The 17,233-nt window shown below is 44.1% G+C and overlaps 1 protein-coding gene across 1 annotated transcript in view; it reads left to right on the forward strand.

Annotated features, from left to right (window-relative positions):
• The window catches only part of SH3BP5 (SH3-domain binding protein 5 (BTK-associated)), a 51,447-nt gene extending 35,477 nt beyond the window's left edge, over positions 1 to 15,970 (forward strand). Inside the window, exons 4-8 of the mRNA XM_009069951.1 lie at positions 5,125 to 5,255; positions 9,243 to 9,285; positions 11,223 to 11,442; positions 14,725 to 14,985; positions 15,681 to 15,970. Of these exons, the coding sequence (XP_009068199.1) occupies positions 5,125 to 5,255; positions 9,243 to 9,285; positions 11,223 to 11,442; positions 14,725 to 14,985; positions 15,681 to 15,862 (837 nt within the window). The 3' untranslated portion in view covers positions 15,863 to 15,970. The remainder of the gene's footprint in view (positions 1 to 5,124; positions 5,256 to 9,242; positions 9,286 to 11,222; positions 11,443 to 14,724; positions 14,986 to 15,680) is intronic.
• Positions 15,971 to 17,233: the final 1,263 nt, after the last annotated feature.

The following is a 17,233-nucleotide window of genomic DNA, read 5'->3' on the forward strand; positions in this document are numbered from 1 at the left end:
ATTTAGCTCATCAGTTTCAGGTGTCTAGAACATGACTTTGTTGCAGTTACTCTCCAAAAGTTTGATTATAATGAAAAGAGGTTTTTCAGTAAGTGGATGGTGTCTGGAGAAAAATTCATGTGTCCAGAGAGGCAAGTTCAATGTAAAATGAATTCTCTGTTGATTATAATGGAAATGTTGACAGGTTTGATGAGCTCTTAAGCTTCCTGGAGAAAAGTACTGTCCACTGTTAGCCATTGGGTTTTGGCAACTTCAGTTTGTCTTTAAAATTTGGAGCTGATGTTTTTGGGAAGCAGAATATGTTACTTGTCTGCTAGTACCTTGAATTACAATACTGCAGTTTGGGGTGCAGAGAGCAGGGCTATGAAAGGACCAAAGGATGTGGAATTTTGGAGGGATGGAGGAGAAAGATCTTCAGTTTTATACTCCTGTTGAAAATAATTCATAAAAATGTACAAAAGGAGAGTACTGACAGATGTATTACCTCAAGTTTGAGACAAGCTGGAGCAGAAAGGAAGATCCTTCATGAATTTCAAGAGAAATTGCTAATTTCTAATTGCTGATGCAATCTGCAGTCTTAAAAAGCTTCTGCTTTTACAGTCTTTCCTAAGATATGTTCAGTTCATAAATTCTGGCAGGGAGAAGAAATGTTTTGGCTCTTGATCATGAGACATTTTAAAAAGGAAAGGATGAGGGGAGAGTAAAGAGGAAGGAGGCATGCTCCCTCTTGGATTAATTTGGCTTGTGAAGCTCCCTTTGATATTACACCGTGAAGTACCATCTGTCAGTGTAAAATGTGTGGGTGCTTTCATGATGTAGAGTGGAGAGAGACTTCCTGAAGCTAGAAAAACTTGGAGAGAAAAAAGGGGGAAAAGTCTGTGAAAGAAACAGCAAAAATATCACATCCTTCCTTGTCCTAAGCTCCCTGTCACTTTACCCTGGAAATGTAGGGGTTTTGTGCAATCCCTTGTATTGTTGATTCTCTCTTTGTGATTTACTGATCTTGCATTGTCTCTTCCCTTTTACTTAAAATTCTTCCTCTAGAAGAACAATCAATTTAATTTTTTGAGAAAGAAACAGTTGTCCAGAGTAATCCTCTGGCTTAGATGGTCAGCTTTGCCTAACTCCACTGGTATAATTTTTCTTGTGCATCTGTTGTTATTATTGACATTTTGTCTGGAGTTAATTTTTTACTTCAGATCATGGAAATATTTTGTCTGGAATGAAGCTACTTGTACTGACTTATTCGTGGTAAATATATACTCTACACTGACCTTCCTTTCACAAAAAACTGGCTTGAAAATAGAGGATAGGGAAGGAGAGAAGAAAAATTGATTGATATCTATGTTAGGGGGTTTTATTTGTTTTGTTTTCCAGTAGTTGTATCTACCTGAGAGAGCAAGTTCTGCCTGGAGTAGGTGATCTAGTAGTTGGGGACAGGCATGGGCTAAAGAAATGTCCAGTGAATGTGTGGGCATCCCAGAAGTTCATCCACTCTGGATGTTTTTGTGTAAGAGTATGTCCCCTGCTCACCCCAAGGGTGTGAATGGCAGGTACAGTCTAAGGAAGTGAGATGTGTCTTGAGCAGTCATTGTGTGAAGAGGTATCATCCTCACTTTTCTCTCTGCTTTTTTCTAAGTGATGCTGTTGCATCTGTGATGGCTTAGAATCATCTACAAGGCAAGGTTGGTAGTAGAAGTGGTAGAAGCACTTTTAATTAGACAAAGCTGCTTCTTTGGTAACTGTGGCCGAAAGCTTGTTTAGAAGTCCATGTAAGACTGCTTTTTTTCCCTGCCAAATGTCTTATGACTGATAAAAAGTACTTATTTTCCATACAAGTCTGTCTGTCTTCTAAGACCTTTTTAAGAGGCGAGGAGTTTCCCTAGTTGGTCTTACACTGAATGTCCCAGATGTAGAGGCAGCAGCATGCTTTGCAGTCTGTTTCTGTCTACCTGGACAGCTTCTCCATTTAAAGGTTGTTTGGCTTTTTTTTTGAGAGATGGATGGTCTGATTTGTTTCTTCTTGTCTGTATGAAGTGCTTAAATGCATTTTGGCAGGTGATGGATTTCCACAGAGATACCTCACAATCTTCCAGGCATCTTCCTCAGCCTTGGGCATGCACCTTGAGCTGCTGTCCCAGAGGGAAGGGGACAAGCTGTCTCTGCAGACGTGTGCGGGTAATGTGATCATGATGACAGAATGCCCATAGGAAAACAAGGTGTGTGGGGGAGAGTTTTTCTTACATCACTGATTTCTCATAAGGGTGAAATATATAGCCTTTGTCGTCCCCCCTTTCATTCTGGAAAGGGTAATGAGCATGAGTATATGTGGCTGGCAACAAATTCCATATTTTGTTAGATGTTTTGAGATGTTTATGATCTGTCATCATGAAATCCCAGTTCTGCAGGGTTCAGCATTTCTGTGATGCTTGATATGAAAGATACGAGAAATCAACATGATACTGGACACCTAGCCTGCTTTACAACCCTGATGCTGGTAGTACTTATCATGTGATTTATCCCAGATATCAAGGTCTATGCTAATTTTGCTCCAGGAATGGGTGCTAGAGATTGACGTGTATTTGAGCACTGGCAGTCTATGCTAATTTTGCTCCAAGAATGGGTGCAAGAGATTGACGTGTATTTGAGCACTGGCAAATTCCAGCCACTCTGTTATTTTGTAGCTTCTGGCATTTTTAAATTGCTGTTTCCTTGCCACACTACAAAGAAGGCAAACCAGCCTCTGTGGAGTCCTTTGGAGGCTGCATTTTAATTTAAGATACTTCCACTCTAAAATCAGCCTTGTCTGACATGTTTCACTAAGGAAAATCATTGCACCAACCTGGCTTTCAAACAGTGCTTGAGATAAGAGGCTGCAGCTTGTTTTCAGGATTTAGGAGAGAGTCTGTCATGAATCTTATGGTTTTGAGGGGGTTTTGACCTTGCTTTGAAAGTGGATGCCTTATCTATATAAGTTTTGAGGGGTTTTTGACCTTTCTTTGAAAGTGGATGCCTTATCTATATAAAACAGCTGAAGGGTGTTGGAGTTGAGTACACTATTTTATACCTAATCAAAAGATCCTTTGGAAATCTTTCTTTCTCATAGTTGAAAGTTCTGTAGCAACTTCTTTGTTTAATAATGGTAGTGTGTGCAAACGAGCAGAAAGTGGCCTCCAGTTGTGGCAGCAAGAGCTATTTGTTGATTGGTGATGAAATTTAACTTTGGCAATTTCATGCTTATCCTGAGAGGAGCAGTGTCCCAAGCAAGTTGAAGCTGACTCTCTTTTCCCTGTTCAGTTCAGCCTGAGGGCTAGGAGGTCTAGAGTACTTTTTCAAAAAATTAGAGCTTTGTGGGTGAGGTTTTTTAAAATCAAGGTATCTTGAATGTTCTCTCTCTTTCTCTGCATCTGAGAGCTCAGATGCACAGTCTGATGGTGGGAGCCAGTTGGATCAATTTGCTTCAAGTTGCAAAGTCGTTGCTATCACAGCTGAGACATTTCAAAATCCAGTACTGGAGAAAATCAAGTCACTTTTTGTATGAATACCTTCATAGCTACAAGAAAGGAAGTTTGAAAAAATTGCCTGCTTACCCCTCATTGCCAGATCAACAAAGAGGTGTCACCACTTTTCTTACTTTAAACAAATCTCCCTGCTTGGATCTTGACTGCTAGTACATTAAATAAAACACATTTTCTGACCTACACCTCAGACATCTCAAATTTGGACAATAAAAGTAACCTGGATACAATTACTGGCAAAGCATGACTATGGGATACCAGCAGCATAGCTAATGGAGAGACATTTACTTTTCCTGTTGCTTTTGTAGACTCCTAATTGCTGGAAAATGCCACAGCAGTGAGCATTTGTTTATAAAGCTTTGAAGAAATGATTGCTTGAAGAATTTGCTAGCTTATGTGCAGGGCTGCAGCCTGACTGGCTGGGGAAGGTCTGGGCTGGCTGTGGAAAGCAGCTGATGTGCTGGGCCTGGACTGCTGCATGTTAAGCATCTGCCTGCCTGGTTAGAATCAGAGTATTTTTGAAATGGCCTCTAATATCATTGAGTCCAACCACTAACTCAGCAGATATCACTCCAACCACTAACTCAGCACTGCCAAGTCCACCATTAACCATCTCCCTAAGTGCCTCATCTGCATGTCTTTTAAATACCTCCAGGGATCATTTCCCTGGACAGCCTGTTCCAGTGCTTGACCACCCTTTCACTGAAGACATTTTCCTACTATTCAATCTAAACCTACCCTGGTACAACTCGAGGCCATTTCCTCTTCTTCTCTAGCATGTTACTTGGGAGAAGAGACCAATCCACACCTTGTTGCACCTTCCTTTCAGGTAGTTGTAGAGGCAACCATCCTTTCCTCCAGACTGAACAGCCTCGGTTCCCTCAGTTCCCAGGTCTCATTGGACTAGTGCTCAGACTTCTCTAGACATGCTCCAGCACCTCAGTGTCTTGATACAATAGAATAGTGGGCTGGTCATCAGCATTTCCTTGTCTACATGATAGGGTTGTCAGCTCAGGGCTCGAACCTCTGCATTTTGAGTGTTGCAACTGTGATTTGAGGCTGGTCAGCTGTCTTAAGAGAAGAGCCATCTTGGACACGGTATTTTCTAGTGATTGGTGATTCAGGTTGAGCTGTATTTGAGTCTTTCCTCTCCTGTGGTTGGTCTTCAGCCCTTTCCAGAGTGGTGGGGCTGCAGCTGACAGCTGAGCAACCTGCCAGCTCTCTACTGGGAAAGTCAGGCAGGAGGAAACAAATATTGCTGTTGAATGCAACTGGGTGACTTCTGCTAGCGTTGCTCCATTTGTGATTATTTAACTTGCCTTAAAAAATGGATTATCCCAAAATCTGAGGCTTTTCTGAACTTCCTGTAAGAGATATTATGCACGGAGCTACAACACCTCTGTCATAATTAACACTGTTTGCAAATCTGATATATTGCTGCTTTTCTCAGGAAAAACCTAAGTAGGTTCATCAAAAGTAATTTTTTCTATACCCTCACTTTCCTGACATAAGCTGATTGGAGAGATTATGAAGTTGCTGTTAATTAAAAGGATAAGAAATGCATCATTGTGTTTTGGCACTCAACCTGGTCTTTTTCCTCTTGAAGGTCATGGAGGCAGAGCAGACCAAAACAAGAAGTGAGTTGGTTCACAAGGAGACTGCAGCCAAATACAATGCTGCCATGGGAAGGATGAAACAACTGGAGAAGAAGCTGAAAAGAGCCATCAATAAATCCAAGTATGTTTTACATTTGGAGATCAGTTTACTGGTGAAATCTATTTGGGGGAAATACCAGTTCTATGAGGGTTTTTGAACTTGTGAAAGTGTATTGCGCTTTGGGCTCATGTCTGCATGTAACAGCCTCACAGCACAATTGGTCCTGGTATTTGCCCTTGCATTTGTTGTCCTTCTAAGTGTCTCTTCAAGCACCTGAATTGATAAAGTGGTGCACAAAGTGGGAAAAGAAACCTTTTCTGGGCATCTTCTTGGTCTTGTTCTAGTGCATTTGAGTCCTTTGGTGGCATATGACTTGAGAAACAGGCTCATGGGATTCACATAGATGCTGTCTACAGAGCTGCTCTGTGTGTAGATGTTTTGCAGCTTGGGTTTTTTTGCAGTTTAGTTCTTATTTTTAGTTAGGGGAGCAACAAAGCAAGTGACAGAACCCTGAAAGGTGTGAGACTGCATCAGTGTAGCATGCTGTACATCAGACTTGTTTACTTCATAATGCTGCCATAGCAAAATCGTGTGAGAACTGTTCTTGGAGAAGGAAATGCACTTCAGAGAGCATAGCTAAGCAGTACGTGTCATTAATAATTGTGCCTGCATTTGACTGCATCCAGTTTTGCTCTGTTGTGGAGAAGTGAAACAGCTTTTTGCTCAGAACCTGTTTAAAATTTTGGCCCTGTTTACAAACAATTCTTAATCCTCTTTATATTTCGCAGTCTTTTTTTTTAATATATTTCCAGACTGTATCTTGTCTAAACAATCTGCTTGCTGTATTTAGCTCTTAATCCCTCCATCTAAAAATGACTTTTCAATGAAATCGGTCAACTAAAAACCTATTTTGATTGGTGTTTGCTCAATTCAAGAAAGGATTAGCACTTCTCAAGCACGATTCAAGCATGTTTGCTGAAAGAGTGGGGGGGCATGCCTTCCTAGAATGAGCTGCATGCTGTTTGTCTAGCACTGCACAGGGACTGTGAAAACCATCACCAGATCACTAAATGACAGATTCCTCTGGATAAGAGTGATATCTGAGAAGTGGTTTCTGTGAGTTCCTTCCTTACAATAAGGTTTAAAATAAAGGCCCCGATTAAGTTGTTAGTGGGGTCCTATAGTTTTTATAATGCTGGTGCAGAGCCTGATGCCCCAGCTGCCTCTTGTGTGATTTGCCTCTGAGTCTTCATATCCTTGCTGAAACTGCCCTCATAGGGGTGTTGTCTTGTGTCATTCTCCTTGGGACAAGCTGGTTTTCACCTGTGTGGAAGGATACAAAGATATTCCTATGTCTCACAGCTGGGCCAACTGCAGCATAAACAACCTAGGCAGGGTGTTTTGGAGAGCCTGTAACAAGGGGTGTACGGAAATGCCACTTCTAACCTAGTACTGAAGGGGAGGATGCCTGATGACACAAGCAGTTGTGGAAGTATTTGAAGTCATGCTACACAGGGATGGTGAAAGGTCAGTCATCTCTTAGCATTGCAATATTTGCATAAAGGAAAATTGAAACTGAGCCGAAAGCATCAGTGCTGTCAAGAGGCTACATAAAACTGGGAAATGAGGCTGCTGAATTTGCAGCTGTTTCTATTGTAGGGTGTAGCTGGCTATTACCTGCTTTTCACGAAGGATTTAACACGAGCATCCTGCTCTGTCATTCTCCCTGGGTGGTATGGGAGCATTGGCTGTAACACATGGGCCTTTTAGGCCTGTTTGTCCATCCTCTCTCTCCATAAACTTGTGGGTAGACATGCTGAATGAGTTGCTCTTTGAATGATTTGCATTTCCTCATCACTTCAGTCTGGATTAAGATGCTTAAAGCATTACTATTTTGAAAGTAAGACTGGGAGAGCCTGGAGGAAAGTCATTTAGATGATTTGCCATGTAAAGCTGATGAGGGAATGATTATTGGATAGTTTTGTTTTGACTTTGCTTTTAATTTTGTTTCTGGATGCTTACTTGCTTGTTAGCTGTGAATGTGCACACTGCTGCACGTTCTTAACAGTCACCAGATCTTCTGGCCCAGTGCCTCTGAGCTGTAGGATAATGAACTTGCCTGTGTTAGCTGCTTTTTGGAAGTCACTTTCTGCTCCAGTGGCTTGGGCAAAGCACCTTTCACTCTTCCTGTCATCTGCTTAAAAAGCACTTTGTGCAGTGCCATGGACTTAGACAACTGATGTAGGACACCAATTGCATCAGTGAATGATTCACCTGCCCTGCTGTGTCATGGACCAGCTTTCAATAGTTACAGGGCCATGGGTGTCAGGGAATGAAGTGACCCGAGGAGATGCAAGTCCCTACCCTGCAGTGTGCTGCTTTCTGCTGGCATCAGATGCCTGGCTGTGTGTTAGTGATGAGTGAGGAAGAGTGCTTGCATACGAGCTCCTACATGTCAGGCTGTTGGTATCCTTTCCATGGCTTAGGTGGCATCTTTCTTGTCTGTTACCTGTCAACATGCCTGCTCATACGTGTGTGTGTGTGTATGTATTTGTGTACACACACACATGCATTTATGTGTTGGTTTTTTTCACACCACACAAACATACATGTGCTTGTTTGCTGGTAGAAAGGTGACTTTTCCCCCAGGCTTCTGGAAGTTGATGGAAGGTTAGGATTCAAACCTGGTTGTTCTCTCTCAATTGGCACTAGGGTAAGGGAGAGAATCAGGTCATTTGAGGTGAGTTTTTCCTGCAACACCATTCTGTCAGTGTCTGTCCACCCATAGCTTTGGGGTATGGCTGTAGGAGTCCTTTACCTGTTGGATCCAGACTCCCAGCTACAGTGTTTTCCCATGCCTGGCAGGCACATCTTGTGTAGACTTTGGAAGGTTTACATCCTAGCAAGGGAAGGCAGAGGTGCAGTTTGACTGGATCAGTGTCACTGGAGACATTGAGACTTGGCTGTGCACTCCTAGTGATAGTGGCGGAGGTGGTTAAAAACATCAGAGCTGGAAATAACCTACTGTCAGGGAAACACAACTCAGTTGTTTTATGTATGGCTGTGTAGTGAATTCAACTCCTCAAAGAATAGAGGATCAGAAAGACACGGTTTTATACTCCTGAACTCTAGTGCACAGTCCAAAATGCAGCTGCGGTAGGACTTAGAGCTCAGAAGAGGTTTGCTGTCAGAGCAGAAAATATGACAAGGGCAGTTCACATTCTATTTCATATAAAACCATATCTGGTTGTTTATTTCTCCCCTACTTTCCATGAGAGCTTCTGAGAGGTGAGGAGGGTAGTGAGCCCTGGTGAAAAATAATGGCTTTATTTTTTTCCCTCCTGCTCAGTGTTGTATCAGGTGACACTGGCTTGTGAGCTTCAAAACTTTGAGGCTGGAATGTGGTTTCTAGGCTTCGTACTGCACCTCTTGTGCCCGTCCTCCTGCAATCTTATAAAATGTTTTGTTGTCTGAAGTGTGAAACAGACAAGGTGTGACCCTGTGCTGTGTGTCCAAGCAGACTGTTGGAGAGCTGTGCAGTGTGAGGGAAGTGCCAGGTGGGCCACTGGTGGGAAGTGTTGATCGTTTTTGTGCGGTGCTCTGTTCTCCCTTCATCCCCTTTTCTTCACTGAGAAATCAACAAACTTCCTCTCCACCCCCTACATCTGAACATGGGGAAGTCTAAGGTTCGCTTTCTGTGGGGAACTTACATATGCTGTGGGCTCAGAAATGAGATGGGTACAGAGAGGATGCCTACGTCTGAAGCTGAATGTTGCTTTTAAATATCTTGCAGAATCTAGGCCTGAAGGAATTATGCTGTCAACTCTAAAAACTGGAATTTTTCAATTTGTATTTAGGTCAAAAGACCCATGAGAAATAGATGTATTACAGAGGAAAAGAGAGACATTTAGAGCATGTGTAGGTGTTCTATCATCAAGATAGTGGTCTCTTGGGATTACAGTGATACACAACATAGCTGTGTTAATGCTACAAAGAGAGCAACTCCCACTCCAGTACACTGCATTCAGTCCCAGTGATTGTAAACAATTGTTCTTTGTTTTTCCACAGACCTTATTTTGAACTCAAAGCAAAGTACTATGTCCAACTAGAGGTACGTACATAATTCAGATCCATCTGAAACTCTTTACTGCTTACGGTAAATGCTGAAATTACATCCTAAAGTGCTCGACAACTGTGTTGTGTTTCTGTATAAAACCAATTCAAAACCTCTTGAGCAATTTGCTAAGCACATTTTAAAGATAAAAGACTAGGAGAGGCTTTGTCTCCTCATGTGAAATAAGAGTGTTTGAACCCTGCTGCTTACTGCCAGAACAAAACAAATACAGTTTGTCTTTACTTCTCGTAATTTAATGTCTGGGGTTTATTTGTTTGTTGTGGGTTTCATATTTGCTTTTTCCCTATGTTTTATGCTTCAGACTGCTTCACTGTGCTTGGGGTGGTCTTTCATGTTATCTGGTTGGATCAATTAACAGAACAAGTAACCTGCTTGTAGTACTCAAACATCACACAGATGTGAATCTCTGATTTGGGTTTGGCATAAATGGGATTTGGGGTTTGTCTGGATAGGCTTTCAGGGCTTTTTTTTGGCATCTCTGCACTGCATTCTGTGTAGCGCAGTGGTGTCTGGCTTGGGTGTAGCACATGCCTTTGCACGACACAGTGGCCCTGGGGTGTGGGCATGACAGTTGTGGATGGGATGGTAATCCTTGCTATTACAACCCCAGTCTTGGACCTGCATGGGTGGGAGAGCAAAGTAGCCCTACAAATTCAAATGGATCACTCTGTTTCTACTTGCGTGAATTTTGCTGCATGTGGGCCCCAAAACTGGGAGCCTGGCTCCTCCGAGTTGAAGGGCACTGGCCAGTGCTGTAGCTGTGTGGGATGTGCACAGGGTTTAAGTGGAGCATGTTGCCTTGCACTGTTAGCCACTGGTGCAGGAAGGCTCCAGTGGGGTGCTAGGTCAGTAGGAGCCTAGCTAGAAGATGATTTCCATTTCTTGCCTGGGATGCAAGGTGTGTCCACAAGTCTTTTGTGAGCCCTTCACTGGGCTGCCTGAGATGCAACAGCTCTTTGTAAGCCTCAGAGACTCTGGCACACAGCTTTTCCTTGCCAGGATCCAGGTCTAAGTGCCCCCTGCTCCTCTGCCTTGCCTGCCAGTGTAATTGTGGTCAGCAGCTGCTGCTGCTGCATGGAGCTGAACGTTTGCCTGTCCTGGGCTGGATGCCAGCCCAATAATCCCTTCTGGCTAGAGGCATCTTTTGAGAAATCCCCTTTTCTCCATGGGTAAAGGCCCACTGTCTGGGGGCCTGTTGCTTCTCCATGGCAGCTGCTCAGTGCCCTGCTGAAGCGAGGTGATTGTGTAAACCATAATGCAAAAGACAGCATGGATTGCTTTGAATGCACAACATAAAACAGTGTTGAGACAGCCACAGATACACAAGCAGTGCTTTCCCTTTGGGAAATATCACTGTACAGCAAGGGTGAAAATGTTGTACACCCTGTTTGCATCTGGGGACACAGAAACTGCAGTATTACAGCTGTCAGGGGTGGAGTCTTTCTGGTCTGCAGGTTTAGTGACCAAGAAGTGATGGGTTTGGTGCTCAGTGAGGAGTTAGGCAGTGACTCCCAGCCCTGCTGTGCTCTGCAGACAGGGGCTGCCAGCAAACCTTTAGGGGTGGTTTGAGGATAAGCAGTGACATACTGTTCAGAGCTGCATTAGTGTTAATGAGAGATCCTGTGTGTTAACAAGTGAGCACTGCTCTGTGCTTAGCCAGGGGCCATTACCACACTCCAGAGGCTGTCCCAGCCCTTGGCTCTAGTGGTTTGCCTTGCTGTTGTCTCCTTCACAAGTGCCACTGCTTATGCTAGAGTGCTTTTGAATTCCCAGCTCTCCCATTCCCTAGATACCAGCCCTGCTTTATGCTAGTTTGCCTATGCAGAGACAAGTCACCTGAACACATAACGGGGAAGTGCATTCTGCACATTGCTTGGAGTGAAAGCCCATCTAATGCCTGTCTTCCTTGTTAGCAACTGAAGAAAACCGTGGATGACCTACAGGGAAAACTGGCCCTGGCAAAGGGAGAGTATAAGACTGCCTTGAAAAATCTGGAGATGATCTCGGATGAGATTCATGAGAGGAGACGGTCCACTGCCATGGGGCCCCGAGGATGTGGTGTGGGTGCTGAAGGGAGCAATACCTCTGTGGAAGACCTGTCAGCAAGTAAACCAGAGTCAGACACCGTCTCCAGTGAGTACAGAGCACTGCCATGTTTGGGAATATCCCATGGGCATCATAAGAAATGCTGAGATTAATGTTGCTCTGCATATTCTGCAGTTTTGAAATTTGCTGGCTGTTGTGGGACTGTGGCTAAGTTGTTATGCTTCTTGTTATTACAGGAGTTGATTGCATTCTTTAATAGCCAGTTTCAAGGGGAAGGGTAATGAGTTGAAGTGCATTAGCTCTTGCCTTAGCATTGCTATTGCTTTTTGTACAGTGCTGTATGAAAGGAGCAAAATTAATGCACTTCAAAGTGTGCTTCTAATTTTTAAGCCAGTGATGCTGCTGTTGGTGACTTGCCTGGGGTGGTCACAGGCTGTTACAAATCATTCAGCCACATTGCTGAGGTGGCAGTGTTGTTTGGGAACAGACCTTTTGGATCAAATGCTTGTCTTCCAGTGCTAGGCCTATGGCAGAGGGAGTAAAGTTGAGTCTACAGTAGTACAGAAAGGTGTGATGCTCACACAGAAGGGTGTAAGGATAAGCTCCTTCGCAGTGCAGAATCTTTTGCCAAGATGTGATTTCAGCAGAGCATGTGTGCTGTGAACAAGAGAAGTGAAGAAGCAGCAATATGCTGATGCAGTGTGCTGAGGGGCTCTGTATGAGAGATGGGTGACAGCAACCACCTAGCAAGCTCCAAGCAAGCCAGATAACCTCTACTCTCTGATGGCATAGGGGGACCTTGGGTTGCAAAGTCTGTTATATTGTGAGTTTGCATTTGTCCTGGCTCTGGGTGAAAGAGGATGGATGAACATTGCATGTGGTCTGCTTTTGTCTCTCCTGGACACTATCACCCCTTCTTGATGCAGAAAGTCTTTTTTTGCTGCCCAGTCCTACAAATTCCAGTTTAATTTGTATTTCAGTTCCATTCCTGCAGGGAAATGTCTAGGTCAGGAATACAGGAGTTCATAATTGCACAGCCCTGGTGCCCAAAGGCTGAACACACAGATCCCCCATAGACACTGGTGTGTACAGACACTGAGGCCTTGCAAGTCTGTGGTACAGCCTGTGTGTGCCATGGGAGCTGGGAGGCAGCCCTGGGCTGGCCTTCATTCTCTGCCAGTGGCAGGAGTTTTCACGTGATGTGTTGGAGCTCTCTCACTCAGAACTGTGCAGCTGGGACTTGAGTTGCTGCAGCAAGTGCAGTGTCTGGGCCAGCTGATGCAGTGGGGTCTAGGTATGGCTGCTTATCTTCTGCCATGCTGAAGTCCCAGGGTTGAGCCTTTCTGAGTTCGGCAGGAATTGCCTCTTTGGATACCTACAAGTCCACCTCCCACCTCCTCATGCCGAAGGCCTTCCAAAACCCTTAGGTATAACTGATTCAAGGTTTTCTTGTGCTGAAGGAGTTCAGGGACCTGGTATGTAACGGCAGAAAGAGCCAGGAAAGTTAAAGCTAATTCAGAGCAATCAGTTGCTGGCTCTCCTGGCCACTGCTGAGGCTGCAGGCAAGGACCAGCAGCATGGGCTCATCCCTCTCTTTGAACTGCAGTCTGACATAGGTGAAAGAACTTCAGCTTGTGTCTAGTGCCAGCACAGATCTGGGTTACAGTGAGGCAGGACTTAGCAGCCTGTGAGACTTAACTAAAATAGCCTTGATGGGTTAAGCTCTCATCATAATGTGTGTGGGGTTTTTACCAAGGTCCTTTTATAGATGATTTCTGTCTGATGGAGTTGAATAAAATACCTTGTCCTCAGCAAGAGTTTCCTGGCCCTTGCAGATGCTCCTGTGTGTTATGGCAAGTTTAGATGGTGAAAAGTAAGCTACAGTTTAAGCTGTGCTGCTTTCAGACTGGTTGATGTTAGTGCTTCTTGCCAAGTAGAGGACTCTGTAATTGGAAACATCTCTTTTGCCCAACCTTTATTTTGCTTTCACCCGCTGCAAAGTTATCTGTATTTCCTACCATATATTGATAAAACCTAGCATGTGAGAAGACAGGCCACTGCAGTCTTGGATTTGGCATCATTAAAAACAAAACAACAACTACCAAACCACAAGAAAAACCATCTCTGAGCATGAAGTGACCTGGAGGATGCTCAGGAAGGTGGATAATGCTGTTATCCATTTTATGTTTGAAGCCTTTTAGGTCAATTCTGCAATGTACAGTTCTGCAATCTGCAAGTCCAGCAGAAAGAGGCTGAACATCTCTGCAATAACCATGTTGGTGGCTGCCTCTGTTGGCACGCTCTGTCCGAGCGGTGCACACGAGCCCCAGGCTGCTGGGGTAACAGAGGAACTACTTTGAAACTTCTCCTTTGAGCCACTTTGTGAACACTGCTGCTTTGGTCCTGATGTTCTTCCAAGGCAGTTCTGAGCCTCACTAACAATAGCAGGAATCCCAAGGAGGCAGAATTGAAGATGACCTCAGGTCACAGTACACGTCTTGCTGCCTGTGGGACTTCTTCAGACCAGTGTGGTTCCAGTACACACTTTTGTTGTGTTGAGGCTGAAGCACATAAAGAACCTTCTGATCCCAGTGGGGTTACTTGTGTGCAGAAATCTATGGCTCATAGGGTCTCCACCCCACAATGAGCCAAAATTGAAATGTTGAGTTTTAGCCAAATCTACACCACTATGTTGAACAAAATGGAACCTTCTTTAATAGATTCCTCCTCTGGTTGCTAGTAATGGCACTGCAGCTCAATCTAGCCATACAATTCAGAGCTGGTTTGCTTTAATTATAGAAGTCAGATCTGAGCAAACACAGGCAGGGAAAAGAATATATGTGGGTGAGGCTTTTTTTTAATTAGGCATTGCTTGGTGATCCTCACCCTAAAAGAAAGTTTGGGAGTTGTGCTGGATTTTAGCTCCAAAAGTGTGAAGATAAGGTGGAAGCAACCTGTCCCGTGAGCCTTGTCTTTCTAATTTTTTCAATAAAGAACTAGGAACCTCAGGACTGAGATGGTGCCGAATGAGGTGGACACAAGGGATTAGGCCCTCACCTAAGTTGTCTACTGAAGACCACGACTGAACAAGGCTAGCTGGGCAGGGGGAACAGGGCCAGTAAAAGTCCAAGAGCTTGTTGGCATGAGGAGCAGTAGGTACTGCAGATCTGGTCTTGCATGGCCTGGCTGGCAGGTGCACTGTTCCTCAGAGCAGAACCAGGCTGAGGCTTTGCACAGGGACAGAGAATGAGGTGGCAGCCCATGGGTTAGCAGTGTCTGTGTATGATGCAAACCTGAGACACTGCCTTTGCCTAGGAAGGTGCAGGAGTTGGATAGGATTACTAACCGGAATATTCTTTGAAATTGCAGTGGCTTCAGAAGTGTTTGAGGATGATAATGGCAGCAGCTTTGTATCCGAGGAAGATTCAGAAACTCAGTCAGTGTCCAGCTTCAGCTCTGGTCCTACAAGTCCCTGTGAGGTGCCCACTCAGTTTCCTCCTGCGACACGACCTGGAAGCCTGGATCTGCCCAGCCCTGTGTCCCTCTCTGAGTTTGGGATGATCTTTCCAGTCCTCGGCCCCCGAAGCGAGTGCAGCGGGGCATCCTCCCCCGAGTGCGAAGCTGAAAGAGGTACGCACAGCTGGATACGCCCTGGGCCAATGTTTTTCAGCTTTATAAAGGGAGCAGGAAAACCTTCTCAGCTCCCCTAGGTGTGTGGCAGCTCCCTGAGCCCTGACCCGCTGGCCACTTCCTTGGGGAAGGCAGTTGTTGAAGGCCCCATGTATCAAAATTAACAATGATGTCTGAAGTGTTTTAATTATTGTTCTCCCGGCTGGGGATGTTCCCCAGTTCTGTCTCAGTGGAGGGGTTTGAGGTTTCTCATGAATTAAGCGTTCAACGGGATTCCAATGGTACATTTATTTGAAGGAAAATCTGGTTTATTTATTCTTTTTTTTTTTTTTTTTTTTTTAATTACTGTTCTGCTTGCTGAAAATCTTGCTTCCAGGGGGGAAAAAAAAGCCCAAAAAATAACATGCCAAAAGGAACCTCTTGCAGGCTCTGCCAGCTGTGGCTGACTAATTCAGACTAGAGGATTACCACTGCCCTTGTGTGCTCCAACCTAAGGCTGCTCTCACTAATTTGCTGCTGCAGTGCACAAGACGAGCACAGCTTGGAAGGCCAAGTTTGGTTTCGTTAAGGCATCTCGCTCCTGCTCCTGTAATCTGTGTGTGCTTTGGCAAAGGAAGCTGCAAAGGCACCTGCTTGAAGCTTAATTTGCAGAATGAAATTCAGGTTTAACATCCAGTTTAATCCTTTCTTTGCAGGGGATAGGGCAGAAGGGGCTGAGAACAAGACAAGCGACAGAGTGAACAAGAATAGGAGCAGCACCAGAAGCAGCTCCACTGAAGGGCTGGCTCTGGATAACCGAATGAAGCAGCTCTCCCTTCAGTGCATGAAAATCAAAGAGGGAATATGCGCAGGCAGAAAAGCTGCCCAAATTGGCTGAGTCCTTCTTGTGCCCTGTCCTGATTAGTGGGAGTCTAAATATTTATACATGAACTTCTAAGTGTTTGAAGAACGTTGTGCCAATAATATATGCCAAATTGTAAGCGTTTACTCGAAGAACTTAAAACTGCACTAAGAAGTTTAATTGATGTGGAGGGCTGAAGTTTTTATTCAGTAAATCCTTTGTAGGCCGGACGAGTTATCAAATGTTTAAGCTGTGCTCATATTTCACAGACTTTGTAAATTGTTTTGTAGCAGCCTGGCTGAAGCAATAACTAGTGATGATCCCGTGTAAATTCATGCCAGTTGGGGGTCTGAAATTCAAGCCAGACATTTGCAGAGAGCGGTTTGGCTTCGGTTTTGTAGAACGAAATGCTCTTTAGATACAGTGGATCTCTTGAATACAAGTGGCATATTCTTTAAACATCTGTATTTGTCTGCATTATGCTGAAACTGTAGAAATATTTTGTATACAGGAAAGCTGTTGCATGTGTGGGGTCTGAAAGCCTTCACTCTTCCCTTGGTGCTCACAGAAAGGATAAAATGAGTCGTGCCTGTAACAACCAGTGTTAAGAGACAGACAGATGACAGAAACGTGATGGTAACGCTCAGCAGTGCTAAGCTCTTTCTAGCCACCCTCCAGAGTCTGGACTGGACTCTGCAGGTGATTCCAGTGACCAAAAAGAGTTGATTGGCCCCTTGCCCTTCCCCTCCTCTGAAAAGTGAAGTATTATTTTTCAGCACTTTAAGTGTTCGGGTTTTTCCCCCTCAAAAATGGGAGTCATAGATGTTTTCAGGACAGTTATAATAAGGGATTCGCCCTTGAAATATGCATGAAGAAAAGGAATTGCCAGTGTAGATTGACAATGTGTTCTTAAGCTTCTCTGTAGGTTGTACTGTGTGGGGTTTTCTAACTGTTAAAGGACTTGGGATTTTAGAATGCCCTAGGGAAAGTGTTCAGTAAAACTAGAAAGGGCACGGGGCATGTTTTGCCAGCAGCTGTTAGGCAGTAGTAGTGTCTGATAATTATGCTAATAAGTGGTAGTAAAAATCCTAGGACTCTTCAGTTTTGGTGACTAAGCATTTCTGAAAGCACCGTTTTATCTAAAATGTCAGTTTATATTGTTAATTTGATGGGAATTTTAGTATTGCCCAAAGTATTTTTTATTCTATGTTTTTGCAGTCCTGTTGTATTTCATCCCTGCCACAGCTTGTGTATCTATTCTCAAAGTTAATGTAAAATTCTTCACACTACAGTAAACATTTTTGTTTTCCATATTTTGAGTCTGTGCAAGTGAAAATTCATCTCTAGTGCCAAGAACCAAATCTTCTCCCACAGCAAGTTTAGCCTTCAAAAATCCACTTCCTGCTG

This window comes from Acanthisitta chloris, unplaced genomic scaffold (assembly GCF_000695815.1).
Source record: "Acanthisitta chloris isolate BGI_N310 unplaced genomic scaffold, ASM69581v1 scaffold2152, whole genome shotgun sequence".
In the NCBI taxonomy this organism is placed as follows: domain Eukaryota; kingdom Metazoa; phylum Chordata; class Aves; order Passeriformes; family Acanthisittidae; genus Acanthisitta; species Acanthisitta chloris.